Source organism: Thermothelomyces thermophilus, chromosome 1, assembly GCF_000226095.1.
Source record: "Thermothelomyces thermophilus ATCC 42464 chromosome 1, complete sequence".
Lineage (NCBI taxonomy): Eukaryota > Fungi > Ascomycota > Sordariomycetes > Sordariales > Chaetomiaceae > Thermothelomyces > Thermothelomyces thermophilus.
This window is the reverse complement of record NC_016472.1, coordinates 3,788,174-3,804,977: the sequence shown is the minus strand read 5'-3', so window position 1 is coordinate 3,804,977 and position 16,804 is coordinate 3,788,174. Positions and strand designations below refer to the sequence as shown.

Here is a 16,804-nt window from a genome sequence, read left to right as displayed (position 1 = left end):
AGAACAAAGCCGTCCACAGAAACGCTTTACGATCTGGTACGGTTGACTCTGACCCTAAACAACACACATGCACTCGACCTCTTATGAGCTTCTAATAATGGAACAATGCAATTGAATTGTGGTCACCCTGAACCTCTCGCAGGACCCCTGAAGTCACTTCCTCGGGGTTTAATCGTAATTAGTCCAAACGGCCTCTGGATATCGCGGCGGCTCCGTTCACTCATTCCTTCCCCGACTCACTACCGACTCGTAACCTGAGAATTGTCCCTTCCATATTAGTGGTATTCTCAGTCAGGTAGGTGCCGTTGCGCAGGTTATGTTCGTCGATGCGTACATACATGACGCGATTATTAAATTAAAATGACCAACGCTGGGGCTGCAGCGAATCTTGTCCTCCAAGTTGAAGATTGTGCCGCACTTTTGAAAATAGTTTCTACAAGCACCTCCGTTCGAATTGGTATGCCTCTCTATGGCGCCAGTCGGCCATACACTGTTTGAGGGGCGTCTAACCCGTCAGGTTGACTCTTCCCCATCTTCACTACTGTGTTCTTCGCTCTTTCTCTACAATATTCTCCATCGCCAAAACTTACGGCACCGCACATTCAAGGTATCTCACGCTAGAAACTACCCCGCTCTTTCCTCCATAGAGCACTTTCTGCTAAATATTGCAGATCTAATGAAAGGCCATGGGATTGTAATACTACCGTTTTGATACTCGAGCTTGTGGTGCATGCATGTACGGATTACGCAGTATTTCTTGTTCGGTTGCAGCCGACCCGTTCCTGCAGGCACTCCTGGAGCCTCGAGTGCTGCCCCACAGTACCCCTGCAGCCCACAGCACCAAAGCACCTGACGGCGCGTCGCGGTTCCCGCGTGACGCGTCCCGCTTTCCGGGTTCTCTGTTGACTGTTCCCCACACAACCAAACACGCTCCTCCATCCAGGCGTTACTACCAAGCTTCACCTTGTCACCGACTGGGGAGTTCTATCGAGTTCCACGACCCGGATGCGCGTGGTCCGAGTCTGGAGCGATTGCTTCAATACGGCTCCATGACCCGCAACAATCTGGGGGAGCATATGGGCTGGCTGTTGAATACCATCAGAAAATCACCGCCCACAGGACCGCAGCTGCCCGCTGCCACAGACTCGCTCAGCCATGGCCAGCCTTCCATCTCATCCATCGTCGGGTCATCCACGCCCGACTTGGGATCACAGCCAACAGGGGCCACAAACTCCAAGTCTTCTAACTCTACATTTACCCCCACAGATTCCTCCACAATCTCTTCCATTTCCACTGCCACTTCCACTTCCACTTCCACCTCCGGCTCCCACTCTCGTCCCCGTGCTCAACCTATCCCCACCACAACAACGCCCTTTACTCCCTCGGGGAGTACAAAATCTACCTCGAATGCACGGAAGACTGACAGGGTATCCGCGAGGAAAAACGAGTCGAACCGGCTTCCTTCCAACAACTCGAAGCGGCCGACTCTACTCACCAAGCAGCAACCTTTACCTACCCCGGCTCCTACCACTGGAACAACGCCAATTGGCCCTTTGCAGAGCGCGTACTCGGCGTCGCTCGCGCGTGAGCCTCGTTTCAGTTCGGTACAGTCGCGGGAGAGACCGCAATCTCCGCCGCCAAACACGCACAATTCCCGGAGCACGCGCCCAGCAGGTCGGCCAGTTGACTTCATTGAGATTGACGATGATATATTCTCAGATCCTTTCGACCTAGCTGAGTCTGACGATCTCGACGGTTCCAGCTCGGTTCTAGCCTTTGGGGAGGACAAGAGGCTCTGGCGCGAGGACTTTGCTGAACGCCCAGAGCCGGTATCCAACCGCACAAAGAGGTCGAAAATGGCCGATATGGTCTCCCCGCCGGGTTCTCCCGTGAAAAATGAAATTGAGGACACTGAAAATGAGTTCCCAGACATCGAGGACCTGATCCCTCCATCGTCGGTTCTCAGGTCGGCCGTAAAACAACGCGCCAGCTCTGTTCCTGCGGGGGCGGACAGCCCTCGCTCTCAGATCGCTACGGAGTCGGCTTTGCTCCATGAGAACGATGTTGAGCACAAAACAGAGAACTGGATGCGCGGCGGCACGGACAGGGCATCTACCTCTGAGCCTGCCGTGGGCTTACGTCGGGACTCGCTTCAGAGCACACCCATCACGACGGCAGCTGAGACGTCGGATTTTGCAACATCTTCCCGGAAGCGCAAGACACCATCGTCGCCAACTCCTGCCGTCCATGAGCAACCTCTCGAAATGGAACCCAGCCCTTTGGCAGAAACCAGCAGAAAAGTGAAGAGGACCCGGCACGATGTCATTCTGGACTCGGACGATGAACTGCATGTTCCTTCGACGTACCAGTCCACCATGGGCGGCGAGACCAGCTTAGTTTCCAGCGGCAGCCATCGGGCTCCTGACGAGAGCGAGTGCATGGACATTGATGTGCCCCCCTCTAGCATTGAGCCATCGCCTAAGATGTCTCAGCATTCCGGGGCCCCTCTTGCCGCTTCTCAGGAGAAAGGCACTGGGAAATTGTCTCGGGATGCTCGTGAAGAAGCCCGCTCTGACGAACCATCCGAGGATACTCAAACCAAAGATGCTTCACAAGGCTCTCGCGACTCCGATATCAGACGGAACAAGCACGTTTTTGGTCTGTTCCTTGAGCGCCCATCTGTCCTAGAGGAGAAGATGCGTTCTCTGAACGACCAGTTGCGCAGGAATAAAGAGCAGTACACCCAGTGTCTCCGTGACAACGCGCCCCGCGAAGACCGCGAGCGGGTGCGGAATGCCCGTAACGCATTGGTGCAGAAGCAGAAAGCCCTAGATGCTATCAGAGCCGAACATCAGGCCTACAAAGAGCTCTGCAACAAGAGGGAGGAATTACTGGTCGAGCTGGGCAATGCCTTTGAAGAGGGGCTTGACACAACAGAGGATGAAGCCCAATTAGACATTCTGTCAGAGCAAGTCAAAGCGAAGGAGATCGTGCTCACCAGGAGCCTCATTGCGGCAGGCATTGATGATCTCGACTTCCTTAAGGACCCAAACGACTCCATCGCCGCCCCTGATGCACCCCAGACTCCTGTTGTGTTCGCTACACAACCCTCGCACAAGCTCGGTTCGAAAGGCTTGTCGAACAAGGGTGCCGACATTCCGGAATACAACTCCCAGGTTGTCTTGCAGACCCAGCAGCTGTCACAAAGTCGAGCACAGGGGACGGCAAGCACCACGCTCGCTAATACTCACACGCTGCCAACGACGGCTTCTTTTTCGCAGGCACCTGGCTCGGCTAGGCATACCACCTCCTACACGGACAACACGGATTCTCGGACTCTTGCAGGAATTTCCGACGACGGTGGCCTTGCCAGTACCGCTGGTGGGCCTCAGACGGCATTGGGACGCTCTGCAAGTTCCTCTGTTTCGATTGCTGCGGAAATCGTTCGCGATCCGCCACGGCTGATGCTTTCCAAACCAGACAGGACACCCGGCAAGAACATGAAGACATACGGCTCTGAGTACATAGACGACTTCAGTGACGATGAGATGATGCTGGCAGCCGCAAACAGCTTCGAGCAACAACAGTCCATGCTCAGCGCTGGTGTATCTCGGGCCCGGTCTCCCGCGTTCGAGTCATTCGAGAATCCTGCGACACCCGTGCGGAAGCGACCAGCTGCGAGGATCACGGCTCCGCAACAGCCCAAGGCCAAGATCGACTCGGAGCTGATGAAGTTCCCCTGGTCTGCCGATGTCCGCCGAGCATTGAAAGACCGTTTTCGAATGACGGGATTTCGGCATAACCAGCTGGAGGCCATCAATGCCACTCTGGCCGGAAAAGACGCGTTCGTACTGATGCCAACGGGAGGTGGCAAGTCTCTCTGTTATCAGCTCCCAGCCATGGTCAACTCGGGAAAGACCCGTGGCGTCACATTGGTCGTATCCCCTCTCCTAAGTCTTATGAACGACCAAGTGGCGCATCTGAAGCGCCTCAACATCCTCGCTGCGACCTTCAACGGGACCATCAGCGCCGCGCTCCGCAACCACATCCTGGGTGCCTTTCACCAACCTCACCCGGAACACCACATTCAATTGCTCTATGTCACCCCCGAGATGCTCACCAACAGCCCTGCCTTCAGGAATGGGGTACAGCTCCTGTATCGGAAGAACAAACTTGCCCGCATCGTGATTGACGAAGCTCATTGCGTGAGCCATTGGGGCCACGACTTCCGACCTGACTATAAGGCCCTGGGCGAGTTCCGCCGTGGGTTTCCTGGAGTTCCTGTCATGGCGCTCACCGCAACGGCTACAAAGAACGTCATGGCTGACATCAAGCACAACCTCGACATGGAGAATTGTGAGGTCTTCACACAGAGCTTCAACCGCCCCAATATCTACTACCAAGTCATCTACAAGCAGTCGCGCTTCATTCGAGGCATGGGAGAGCTCATCAACGAGAGATTTCCTGGCCAGTGCGGCATCGTCTACACCCTATCGCGCAAATCTGCTGAGGGTACCGCGCAAGCTCTTGTGTCGAAGCACGGAATCAAGGCTCGCTACTACCACGCCCAGATGGATCCCGAATCCAAGCTTGAGGTCCAGGAGCAGTGGCAGGCGGGCGAGATCCACGTCGTTGTTGCCACGATCGCCTTCGGCATGGGCATCGACAAACCGGATGTCCGTTTTGTTATCCATCAGAGCTTGCCCAAGAGCCTTGAGGGTTACTACCAGGAGACCGGCCGCGCCGGCCGCGACGGGAAGCCTTCCGAGTGTATCCTCTACTTCGCGTATCATGACATCCCAGCCCTGAGACGCATGATCAACGAGGATAAAGACAAGGACAAAGACGAGAAGGAGCGACAACACCAAATGCTCAACCGCATGGTCAATTACTGCGAGACCTCTCATACCTGCCGTCGAGTCCAGATCCTGCGCTACTTTGGCGAGAGGTTCGACGCCGCCGACTGCAATAACATGTGCGACAATTGCGCCAACGGATCGACGAACGAAGAACCCCCCGTCATGGAAGATTTTACCGAGTGCGCAGTGGCCCTGCTCACCGCTGTGGAGGGTCAGAAACAGGTCACTTTGGGGAAGCTGGTCGAGATCGTGACGGGCAGCAAGAATGTCGGGAAACACACGAATGCACCTGGTTTTTTGCTTTGCAAAGGGATGAAGAACCACGAGGTTCAACGGGTTGTCATGGCTCTCCACGATGAGGACGCGTTGGTCGACTGTCAAGAAACGGCACTGAGCAATGGCATCCCTATTACCAACTTCAAGGTAAGCGCTGCCCTTATCGATTCGTAGAGATCTTGTCATATGGTACAGGGCCTTCTTCGGGCTAACTCCGTCAATAGCTTGGGAAGAATGCCAACAAGTACCTTAAGGAGGGGCGCCGGCTGCGGTTGGAAGTCAGAAGGAAAGATCTGCCGCCACTGGTGGAAGAGCCGACTCCAGGGCGCAGGAGGAGGAAAGGCCGCAAGGCAAAGGAGGACGAGGGACTTGAGGAGCCCTTTGATGCCTCACGGACCAGAAGACCCCCACCGTCCACAAACGTCTCATCGCCCGTCTCTGGGCTCTCTAGGAAACGGAAGGCCAAACCCGTGATAGAGACGGCCGTAGACGAGGAGGATGAAGACGACTTCGTGGTCTCCGATGATACGGACGCCGAGGAGGCGCCGTTCGCCCACTCACCCCCTTCGCGCCACCCGCCGCCCCATCGCCGGCAACAAACCCTCGACGAGCTGGGACCTCCCATCTCGCGGGATCCCCGCTTGGAAGAGGCCGGGCTGGACGAGATCCACCAGGACATTGTCCAGGCCTTTGTTGAGCGGGCACATAGGGTGGAAGAGGAACTCCGCAACCGTCACGGGCTACGCCGGGCCCTCTTCACGGAGCAGCAGTACCGGGAGATGGCGATCCGCTGGACAACAACCGTCGCCGCGATGTATACCATTCGCGGCATCGACAAGTACCGGGTGGACCAGTACGGCGCTAAGTTCGCCACCCTCGTCCAGCAATTCCTCCGCGAGTACCGGGAGATGATGGGACGGGCTCCTCAGCCCTCGATGCCATTACCCGCTCCGCCTGCTTCCTCCTCGGCGGCCGAGATCGCGCCAAGGAGGAAGAACAAGCGCGACGTCGTCGACCTCATCAGCGACGACGAAGAGCCTAGGGTTGGCCACTGCCGCCCACCGCTGCTCACGCGCCGCAATGAGGCCGAGGCGGAGGAGGAGGACTTTGAGGAGGGCGAGGAGGATCTCTCAACCTCGCGGTACTTTCGCGGCGACGGTGCTGGCCAAGCCGGCCCGCCGGACCAACCTGACCCTGCCGCCGTCGAGCAGTGGCATAAGCGCTTCGAGGAGCTGAGGAGGGCCAAGGCTCCCAAGCGCTCGTACAACAATGAGAGCGGCAGCGGAGGCTCTAGCACGGGCTGGAAGGGCGGAAGGCGGCCCGGCTACTTGAAGGCCCGAGGCGGAAGAAGCGGGTCCTCGCGCGGCAGCGGCAGCGGCGGCGGCTTCTCAAAGCGAAAGGGTTCGGCCGGCCGACAAGCTGGCGGCGGCGACGCCTCGGCGGGCAGCTCGCGGGGCAGGCCTGCTCCGGGGTCAAAGAGATCCGGTGGCCAGGGCAACAGCGTCCCTGGTATGCCCTACTAAGGATCGCTCGCTGGTGGAGGATCCTGTCAGGCTTGGACCGAAAGGCGTGCCCCTCCTCATCATATTTTCTTTTCGTTTCAAGATCGCGATATGACTGGTTGCTGTTGCAATCTGGTCGTCTCGCGCGATCTTGTTACACAGGGTCAAAACCCTGAACGACCCTTGCGCATCTGAATTGGGTGTGGTGCGCTGAGCCACAATCTCGTCCTGGTTCACACCATCTGGAACCCTCGCACTCAGTCTGACCGTCTCCGTCTTTCTCGCCATCTGCGCGACTCTTTGCTTTCGCCCAAAGACTACTCGACATGCGGGATTCTTATATTATTTGCATTAGGAGGCGGACAGGCGGCATTATTTGTTTTCACTTCTTTTTAATGCATGGCGCGGCGTACAAGGCGTGGGTTCAGAGGCAAGGGAGGCAGGCCACATCAAAAAGGAGTTCGGGCATGAGACAAGTGGAAAATGAGCCAAATCGGAGTTTGGAGCGGCTTATTTCTTGGATGCTGGAATACATTTCTTTTCTCATCGTCTTGAGTGTATGCGGGAGGTAGGGGGTTATGGTGAGGGTTGCATGAAGGCGAATAGTTGATGACAGGCTTTTTCATGAACGGATGCCTAAATAAACTGTAGACATGGCCGTCGACGAGGACATATATCCGTATTCGCCTCGCTTTACAAAGGGAGAGAACATGAAGTGAGCGGGAGGTCGAATGTCGCAAACATGGAAGGGCATTGCACGGTATAATGTTGTATATTATGGAACCTCTCTCCCTCCTCTCCCAACGGCAATCCAGCGTTGGTAATTACAAGGAGCAATATTCGAGCCCTCGATGCCAACAAGGAACAATATGCTATTCCAGTAGCTTCATTCACTCGGTAGCGAAGGAAGGGATCGCGTGACAAAACGCTCCTTGAGCCCAATCTAAGCACCTTCACTGCTTTCGACGTCGGTCTTAAGCTTCCTTCCCACTGCCCACTTCCCACTGCTAATTCATTGTCTTCCCGCGGTCCCGTCCCTTTCCCTCCGTATTCGATATCCAACAAATGACCCTTGTAAAGAAACCAATGCGCCGCCTTTGTTCCGATGGTGGTTACATGCTAGGGGGTATATCTGGCGATGAGTGTCTGTATAGATGGGTAGGCTGAACAAAAGGAGGGGTTGAGAAAGTAAGACTTAAACAATAATAAAAATGGGTAAATGTTAAACAAGGTTGAAGCAGGGATGCCAAGAAATAAATGACAATGGGCGCTGCAGTCTGAGGAAATGAATAAACAAAAAATCACCAGCCAGCTCAGGGGTTGGCGGTATATATATATATACGAAGATTGGAGAAAAAAGAAGAAAAGAAGAAAGAAGAGAAGCAAGAGAAAAAAAATGACAAGAAGGAAAAGAAGATCAATCGGTCAAGAGTGGATCTCGACGAGGAGATTCTCGACCGTCCGAAAGAATTGAAGGCAGTGGATTGGGTCGATCAGTGACTGAACGACCGCGGGAGAATAATTCGGTCATAACATCTTTTGCGGTCATGAGAGAGAAAAATACCATGCAACTCTGTCCCCCGGTGTCTGGTGGGGCGGGTGAAATGGAGGCCGGCCAGGAGAGCTCGTCATCAGGCAGACGATGACGTCGTCGTCGTTGTCCTCGTCGTCGTCGTCTTGGGCTTCGGCTCCGGCTCCGGCTCCGGTTCGCGCAACTCGGCAGTGATCTCCTCGCGCACCTTGCGACACCACTGCAACACGGCATCCTCAAACTCAACCCAGAGCTCCGGGCTGCTGTTGTATTGCAGGCCGATCGGGTCGGCCTTGAGCAGCACCTCCCAGCGCAGCTCGGCTGCCTTGAGCCAGTAGCGCAGGTTGTCGGCCCCGCGGTACGGTTTCTGTGTGTTGGCGTAGAAGGTCGGGATGAAGCCGAAGCGACGGCGGGATTTGCGGACTGCACAGTTGTGCAGTTGAACCAGGCGCTGGCCGTTTGAGAGTGCCGCCAGGAAGGGGGTGGGGAGGGACTGCGATTCGAGCGGTTGCGACCGGTCGATCGGCGTCCATTTGGGTATGACTGGCATGTTCTCGATCGGGTCGGGTCCCTTGAGCATGGAGCGCATGAAGGCCTCCTCGCGCTCAAACTCGCGGCCTTCCCAGCCTTCTGGGTCGAGCCAAGTCCAGGATGCCCGCTCGGCAATCTCTTTGGCCTCCATGGCATCTTCGGCAGCCAGCATGGCGCGCACACTGGCGATCCAGCTGTCCATCGTCTGGAACTCGTCTCCGCGCATGCCGCCGACAAAGCCTCTTGTCGCCATGCGCTTGAGGACGTCCATGACAGACAGCAGTTCGCCACGAAGCTCCTTCTCCGACTTGATCGCGTCGAGACGGTCGGGGCGGTCGTGGGAGGTGTAGTAAATCTTGGCGGCCCTGATAGCTAGTGTCATGACGTCGAGAATGCTCATCCCCTGGACCCCGTACCACCCTCCAAACGGGACCGAGGGACGCCGCCCGTCTTGCGGCTGGGAATCCGCCGACTCAACGTGGATGGTGAGCTCGGGGGGCATCTTGGCGTTCTTGGCCTCACGCAACGTCTGCTCGGCAACATCTAGGGAGCTTGTCAAGTCGGACCTCAACTCGGCCATGGATGGTGGCTTTGGTATCGGCTTCTCGCGGTGAATGTAAGTGCTGGTTGTGGGGGGTGGCATGTTTGGGTCTATCTCGAAGTCGTCCGAGAAGTAGTCTTCATCTTGCTGGTCTGGGTGGTACTCGTCGACGGGCGACTCGACCATGGGACCGTTGTCTAGCGCCACGGCATTGCTGAAGCCGCCTTGCGCGCCTGTCAAGTCGGGGCTGCTTCCCATGGAGGCATAGCTCGAATCGTGGTCACTGCCGGGCTTGGGGGTCAAGAAGACGCCCGGGTCGAGAGCGGACAGGTCCAGAGTGTGCGCCTTGTTCTCCCGCCTTCGCATCAACCGGCCCCCTTTGCCGTCAAGCAGGCCGGTCCGGGCGAAGTAGTACTGGATGTGGGCGATGCTGCCCAAGCTGAGCACGCTCTCCCTGTGTCGGGCGCTGGCGGCGAAATCAGTGCCCTGCGGGCGCATGTAGCCCCGACGCCTGTTTGGGCTCCTCCCCCTCGGTGTTAGCGGCACGCTGCAAGTCGAATCCCTTGGCCTAAGCTGATCGCTGTTGACGCTGATGTCGGAGAGACGGTAGCTCGATGAAGAGTTCCGGGAAACGGCCGAGGCATCGCTACCGAGCGATTCGCGGTGGTGGGAGTTGTCAGTCGTTGCGGAACCGTGCGAGATGGTCGAGCCGGTGGAGAAGCAGCGGGACATCTCCGAGCGAGCCCCAACGGCCTTCCGAGGGAGACTATCAGGGGCAGGCGAGGCGCTTCGGGAGGCGGCTGGGTTGGAGGACGCGGCCATTGTGATCGGGCGTTTGGATGTCGGATGCAAGCTGCAGCCTTATGCCGTCCACGCTTGTTTGTTTTCGATCTATGTGGTGCTCGGGCGGGCGGGATCCGACGATGCTGGTGCTGCAAGTAAACAATGACGGCGCGGGAGCGTAGCGGCCTGCCGAGGAAACGAACAAGCGGGAAACGGCAGCAGCAACAACACAACAGCCCGGGCAGGTCCCGACACAAAGGAAGGCTTGACACTTGTCTGGTGTCACCAACCCTTTATCGAGCGATCTGTTGCAGCTCCGACCGAGCAGCAATGGAGACGGGACGACTTGCGGCGGCAGGCTCGAACCGAACCAGAAAACCAAACGAGGACCCGACGTCGTTTGAGCGGACAAAGAGAGGGACCGCGTGCGGAAGAGACGATAAGTGCAAACGAGGAATAATATCGGCTCGGATGGCTTTCAGGCGGAAGAATTGCTCTCGAACAGATGGGAGGGGGTCACTCCGTACCGGGATAACCTTCCGGGGTTGATGGCGCTGAAGAATGGGCTCGGCCAGGGGCCTGGGTGGAGCCGAGCAATTACGCATAATGGTTCCAGAAGGACCAGGCAGCCGACGCGATGGCCCGCTTGTGGGGAAGCACGGGACGCGCGAAGCAACGGCTCGCTGGGGGGACGAGCAAAAGTGGAGCTCGACTTCCCAAGCCAATCTCTGACAGCATCTCTTTTTGGAGCGATCCGGAGAGGCCGCGGGGAGCCCGACTGGCCGCTGATTTCCATTCTTACTCTGGTAACTACGGAAATTGGGGCGCGTGGCATTCGGCGCCCGGGTAACCGAGGGAAAACGGAGCTGCTTGCCCTTTTCTGTTGCAGTTGATGAGAGCTTCACTTGCTGAATGCAGGTGATTGGATAGAGGACCTACCACCCCTACCATTGTCCCAGCGCGCCGCACCAAGTCTTCCAGCATGTGCGGGATAACACATACACAGTACAAAGATTCGCTCTGTGAGACCGCGACGTCGTGTTGTGACTCGGAGAGGGATGGTCTTGGGACGTTGGAAACGGCGATGCAGAAGCAATGCTGCAGTCGGGAAGGTGCGTGCATCCCGCTCTGCACGCTGCCCGGATGCCGAACCCCTTGCAAGGGGAACTTTCACATGACGCAGACGTTACAAAGGGTGTACTATGTATGTACGAAAGGCGTTCCTTACCCGCTCCTGCCTGACTCAAAGTGTGACAGCGTGACAAACCCGCTCGTAACAGAGAAAGGGGCAATCAGCGTTTTCTTAGTGTACCCCTCTCACGAGCTGTTACGGATCGTTTTTCATTCCAGAGTGGGGAAGTGTTTGGTTAGGTATGTACGGAGTACGAAGTGTTAATATAACTACATAAATAGTAGTAGTGATTGACATTTCTCTCTAAGTCTACAAGCTGTAACTTATTCTTCCCAGCTCTCTTGTGCTCCCTCGAGCCAATCTTTTTGACCCGTGCATGTATTCCGCATATACAATGCTCTGTATATCCACGCATCGATTGATTGCCTTTACTAGTAGTATTCCCAGGTCCCGGAAATTAATTTCTCGTACCTCCGTACTCCGTCCTTGGGGCATACTACCTGGCGAGATCCCTGCTAGTAGTTCCCGAGTCCATGGCTCGCCAACTGCCGTCGCGGGGGTGCACAACCATCATTTTTGGCACCATCCCCTGTCAAGACAACCTAGCAGTAGAGATGGGAATCGCGGATAGAAACCAGAGAGTCGGGAATCGAGTGGTCCAGTATGGTCATGATGTGCTAGTGTACGAAGAAGCGCACGCTACTTTACGTGTGCGGTAACTAATTGATGGAAGGAAAAACGGTTGCTTTTGATGTAGTCCTCCCACGGATACCAAGGAAGGCACCAACGTTCCCAGCACCACCCAAGTACGGATTGGATTTATACATACATCATGATTGCTACAGGTAAGCGAAGTGTACCTATGTACGGAGTATGCAAGCTGCCGACAGCGAGCCATCTTGATCAGCTAAGAAACGCAGTCGTCCAGTGAATAAACTGGCACTTGCTGGAAGGTACGGATTAGTGCTCTCCGTCCAATTCCTTTCTGAGAATGTGTGTGTGTGTAGTGTACTAATGCTAAACTAGCCGGTTGCGACGATCACATGAGACCACTTGCCAAGGCTTGCTGTGAGCGCGGCGCAGAGCTGCCAGGTTGGTGTTTGCGAGGGTCAAGTTTTGGGGCCCTGGCTTGATTCGGTGCATGCTGCGCGTGGGAAATTTGCGCCCAACTCCCGTCATCTTGCACACAATCTGCTGCTCATCCTTAGTAGTTAGTACTTCCCCCCAACCGTTGTGTCTCTCTCGTTTCCAAGATCCAGAACTTTGGGGCGCAACGGGAATAACCTCGTTCCCCCTCGTTGTTTTCATCTCGCATAACTCTGCTGTTTTCCACAAACATCCCCGCCTCGCTGATGCAAACTGCTGCAATTGCGCAGCGCGAGTTGCCAGCTGCGCCTGATCTCGCCTGGTCCGCTGCATATGTCGGCCACTCATAGACCACAGCACACTCCCCCATTTCCCTTCGCGACCAGTCGGGCCCGCTCGCAGCCAGGAAGGTCCCTCCCTGCCCGATTTAACGGAGCGCGCCCGGGCCACCTGACCCTCCCAATTGGGGTGCAAACCCACTGGAGGAAGCAACACAGATCCACTGGAAGCTCTTTGCCCGGCGGCCTGTTTGACCAAGACCCAACGGCATCCCACCCAACCGCGCAGCGCTGCACAGCAGTTGTTGAGGTTCCTGTCGGCGAGCTCGCCGCAGCCAGACCGCCACTAAATGACAACCACAACGGCTGCTGCTCTAGGCAGTGGCAGCGACCGTGACTATTTTGCCCATCATCCTGCTGTCGCCGACACGGATACAACGACGTCAGGAATCGACGACGACGACGACGCCGACCGCGATGCGAGCAATAATGGCCTCGTCCTGACCTTCTCTGACATCCCGAGCGACCTGGTGCAGCTTAGTGGTGCATGCACGTCGGACGATCCCGCTCAACGCCTGCTAAAAGCGCAACCGCAAAACCACGCCAGCGCAAGCCACAGCCCCATTGGTGACCTCCCGAAAGGCTCCTCTCCTCCACAACAGGCAGAACCACCACAACCACAACCTGAACCCGGACCACGACAGCCACAACAGCACCAGCAGCTGCAGCAGCTGCAGCGACCGCCGCCGCCGCCGCCGCCTCCGCCCCAGCCGTCAGCATCCAGCCCCCCCGCCTCGATTCGCGTTCATCGCGTACGAAAACCCTCGCCTGGCCTCGCGGCGCGATTAAAGGCCCTCGGCTTCGGCACGACGCGCAAAGCCAGCCCTCCGCCTTCCCACCACCTGGAGCCCGGCCGTCTGCCCGAAGAAGCGATCAGGCGACTTGAACAAGAACACCTCGCCGCCTCCGCGCAGACCGTCGTCGAGCGGCGGGGCCGCCCCTGGAAGGGTGCCATTGCACGCATCCCTTCAATCTCCAGCCTCAAGTCGGACAAGTCGCACAAGTCACAAGGCAGGACGGAGCCCGAAGAATCCGCATCCGAGGCCGCCATTACTGCTGCGAAGCCCGACTTCCTCCCGGAAATTGCCGCCACCGAGCCCCTGGAAATGGACACGAACAAGTACCGCCTCCCCGAACACACCAACGGCAACGGTGTCAAGGCCCAGCCCGAGACGAGGGACGAACACATCGCGAGAGACACCCGCCCGCCCCAGCGACCTGGGACACCCGAGATTCCCCCGCCGCCTCTCCCCAAGGACACGCCACCGCCGACGAGACGCGCCACAAACCCTACCACGCCGACCGCGCGCGATTCCTTCGACCCGGGCTCTATCCCTTTCAACCCTCTCGGCCTCCAACGCCCAGGGTCCATCTACACCCTCTCGCGAGCTTCTTTCGCGAATCAGCTTGCTCAGCTGACATCATTGCAACTTCCAGATGCCGACTCCTTGTCCAACAAGATCTCGGCCATACCAACGGCCCAGGCGGCCACAAAAGCGCTGCTGGGCGCCGCCGAACAGATCCGCGGGTGGATATACAAGGCCTCCGAGGTGATAGCGGGACTGGAGAGCGATGACGACGTCGAGTGGGCCGCGGCCGGGGGCCGCGAGGGCGTCGAGGAGGTGGAGAAGGCCATTGTTCGCTTCGAGGAGCTGATCAAGGTCTACGTCGGCGCCATCGAGGACTTGCAGAGCCGGGAGGATATCGCCAGCGTCGCTGCTGACGACCTCCGGACGGCCGTCTCCCAGATGGAGGCCATTCTCGAGGAGTGGGCCAAGATGCGGAACACACTGCACAACGTGAAGGCACAGGTCGAGATCGCCATGGAGTGGGAGGAGCTGTGGGACATGGTGCTCAGCGACATACAGAACGAGATGGACGACCTTGCCAGGTTGGTCTTTGAGATGGAAGAACGGCGCCACAAATCCATGTTGAGCGTCCCGACCGGCGACGGCACGGACATCGGCGATCTGGAGCCGTTCGCGGACGACGACACGCCCCGAGCCCCGGTCCGCTTACAGATGGCCAACAACCGCTTCAGCATGCCCGTCTTCCCGGTCAGCCCCACCTCGCCTTCGGCCGGGGCGACCGGCATCTCCCAGGACGACTCGAGCCTGCTGGCGCTTTTTGCGAGGATGCAGCCCCTCAGAGCCTCCCTCGATTTCCTGCCCATGAGGCTCTCCGTCTTCGAGGCGAGGGCCGACAGCATATTCCCGACGGCCTGCGAGGAGCTGGAAGCCCGGAGGGCAGAGCTGGATGCTAGTTACAAGAAGCTCGAGAAGGACGCCGAGTCCCTGCGCAAAGAGCTCGGCGAGGACCGCTGGGTGCTCGTCTTCCGCGGCGCCTGCCGCCAGGCCCAAAAGATGTACGAGTCGGTCGAGCGCAGCCTGGCCAGGCTGCGCGAGGCCATCGACGCCGGCTTACACCTGACCAACCAGCCCGTGATGGCCAAGAAGCTGGAAAACTACGAGGCCAAGAAGACACACTACGGCCCGGCAATCGAGCGGGTCCTGGCCATTATCGACAAGGGGGTCAAGGACCGGCTCACGGTCAACGGCGAGATTCTCCGCCTGCATGCTGAGATGAGGGCCAAGTGGGAGGAACTGAAGGAGACCATGGCGGACATGGATGCCTCCATCGAGGAGCTGCATGCCGACAGCAAGGAGCAGCAGCTTCGAGATTCCGTCTCGAGCATGTTGTCCAACGACATGTCGACCCTTGCAAGCGGCCACGAGACGCCCCAGAGCTCCCCCCCATCGTCCGTCATCCTGTCGAGCAAGGGTCCCAACAGCTCGACCCAGCACGTAAAGGCGCCGAAGCAGCGGTCGGCCAGCGCTTTAGGTCACGCGCCAGCGAGTCGCAGACAGTCGTCGCTGCCCACCCCGAAGACCCAGTTGACCAGGAAGCCGGTAACGGCGCAGACGTCGATGTTGTCGGTCCCGGTCCCGTCGAGAGACACTTCGGCCACGCCAACCGCAAACAGGGTATCGCGGCTCTCTCCGTCTTTGGCCACGCGGCCAAAGTGGAACCCATCGACGAATACAAGAGACATCGACACCGGCCACAACTTCAAACCTCTGACTCTCACCACTCCGAGCCCCTATAGCAAACAAGCCCCGACCCCGGTCCGGTCCGGCTCCTCTGCGGCGTCCTCTACAACATCCAAGCTACCCACGCTCCGCACTCCCAACTCCCGCGCCACATCCGCCTCTCCCATCCCCGAGGCCAGTCCCTCTAAAAACGGCCTCCTCTCGTTCCGCGAGCGCCTCGCCTCTCCGGACCCGTCGTCCACCGCCCTACGATCCTTTTCCAAACCCCGCCTCACCTCCAACCCGTCGGCGCCACCTGCCCTTTCGAGCAACAGCACGAACAGGCGTGCCTCGCTTCAACCACCCAAACCACTCGACTTCTCACCACCGGGAGCAACGAGCACGACGACAACTGCAACGACTACGCCGCGGCGACCAGCCAGCTCGCTGGCGACGTCCAGGCGGACTAGCATGCCGCCTCAGTCGCGGACGAGCTCGACGGGAGTGGCGGCCAAGGGTTCCGGAAGCGTCATCACGGGCAGGGAGAGTCCGCAGGCGGTGGCGGGCGCGAGGTTCGCGATGCGGAAGGGAAGCAGCAGCAGTGCCTCGGCGGCTCCGGGGACGAAGGACGCGAGGCCGCGCTGGAGGGTGTAATTGATGATAGGTCTCTCTTCTTGCCTTATCGTCGTCAAAAACCGCCGAATGCTCTGTCTCTCCCGTCGCGCAACAAACCCAGCTGCGGAACTGAAACGGGCTGGCAGGGAACCGGGAGATGTTCCGCATCGGATCTTTATCTGAATCCAAATGCTACTCTTCTCCCCTTCTTCTCGAGCGCAGGTTTGACGGTTGGAGGATTGTGAAGAAAACAATAGTGGAGTTTATTCGAGTCATTCGGAGGTTGATCCTCTTAATTGTTTCGCTTCTTTTTTCTTCTTTTCTTCATTTCCTTTCAGTTCTTGTTCACATTTCCTGCATGTTGTGGTTTGTCATCTTGGGTCTCTTTATACCCCGCCAAATACCCGCTGGCAGTTGCTGTTATTTACTCATTTGTAGTGCCGTTTGTGTCCCACTTCTTCTTATATGTACTTTGCGGTTGTAGCATGCATGGCTCGATCCGTTTTTGGGCGGACGACCAGTTTGGCATTGCAGCACCAGGATCCAAACCTGGCAGGCACGTGGTTGTATGTATGTATATC

General features: G+C 57.7%; 3 protein-coding genes across 3 annotated transcripts; 2 read left to right on the top strand and 1 right to left on the bottom strand.

Annotated features, from left to right (window-relative positions):
* The first annotated feature begins 925 nt into the window (after positions 1 to 925).
* Positions 926 to 6,811, top strand: MYCTH_2296042 (uncharacterized protein). Its single transcript, XM_003659206.1, has 2 exons — positions 926 to 5,282; positions 5,360 to 6,811. The coding sequence occupies exons 1-2, from the start codon at positions 1,050 to 1,052 to the stop codon at positions 6,656 to 6,658; spliced, it is 5,532 nt and encodes a 1,843-aa protein (XP_003659254.1). The 5' UTR covers positions 926 to 1,049; the 3' UTR covers positions 6,659 to 6,811.
* Positions 6,812 to 8,190: 1,379 nt separating this feature from the next.
* Positions 8,191 to 10,189, bottom strand: MYCTH_2296041 (uncharacterized protein). Its single transcript, XM_003659205.1, has one exon. It carries the CDS (start codon positions 10,060 to 10,062, stop codon positions 8,269 to 8,271), a length of 1,794 nt encoding a protein of 597 aa, XP_003659253.1. The 5' UTR covers positions 10,063 to 10,189; the 3' UTR covers positions 8,191 to 8,268.
* A 2,551-nt stretch (positions 10,190 to 12,740) lies between these two features.
* On the top strand, positions 12,741 to 16,704 carry MYCTH_2296040 (uncharacterized protein). Its single transcript, XM_003659204.1, has one exon. The coding sequence runs from the start codon at positions 12,870 to 12,872 to the stop codon at positions 16,260 to 16,262; it is 3,393 nt and encodes a 1,130-aa protein (XP_003659252.1). The 5' UTR covers positions 12,741 to 12,869; the 3' UTR covers positions 16,263 to 16,704.
* Positions 16,705 to 16,804: the final 100 nt, after the last annotated feature.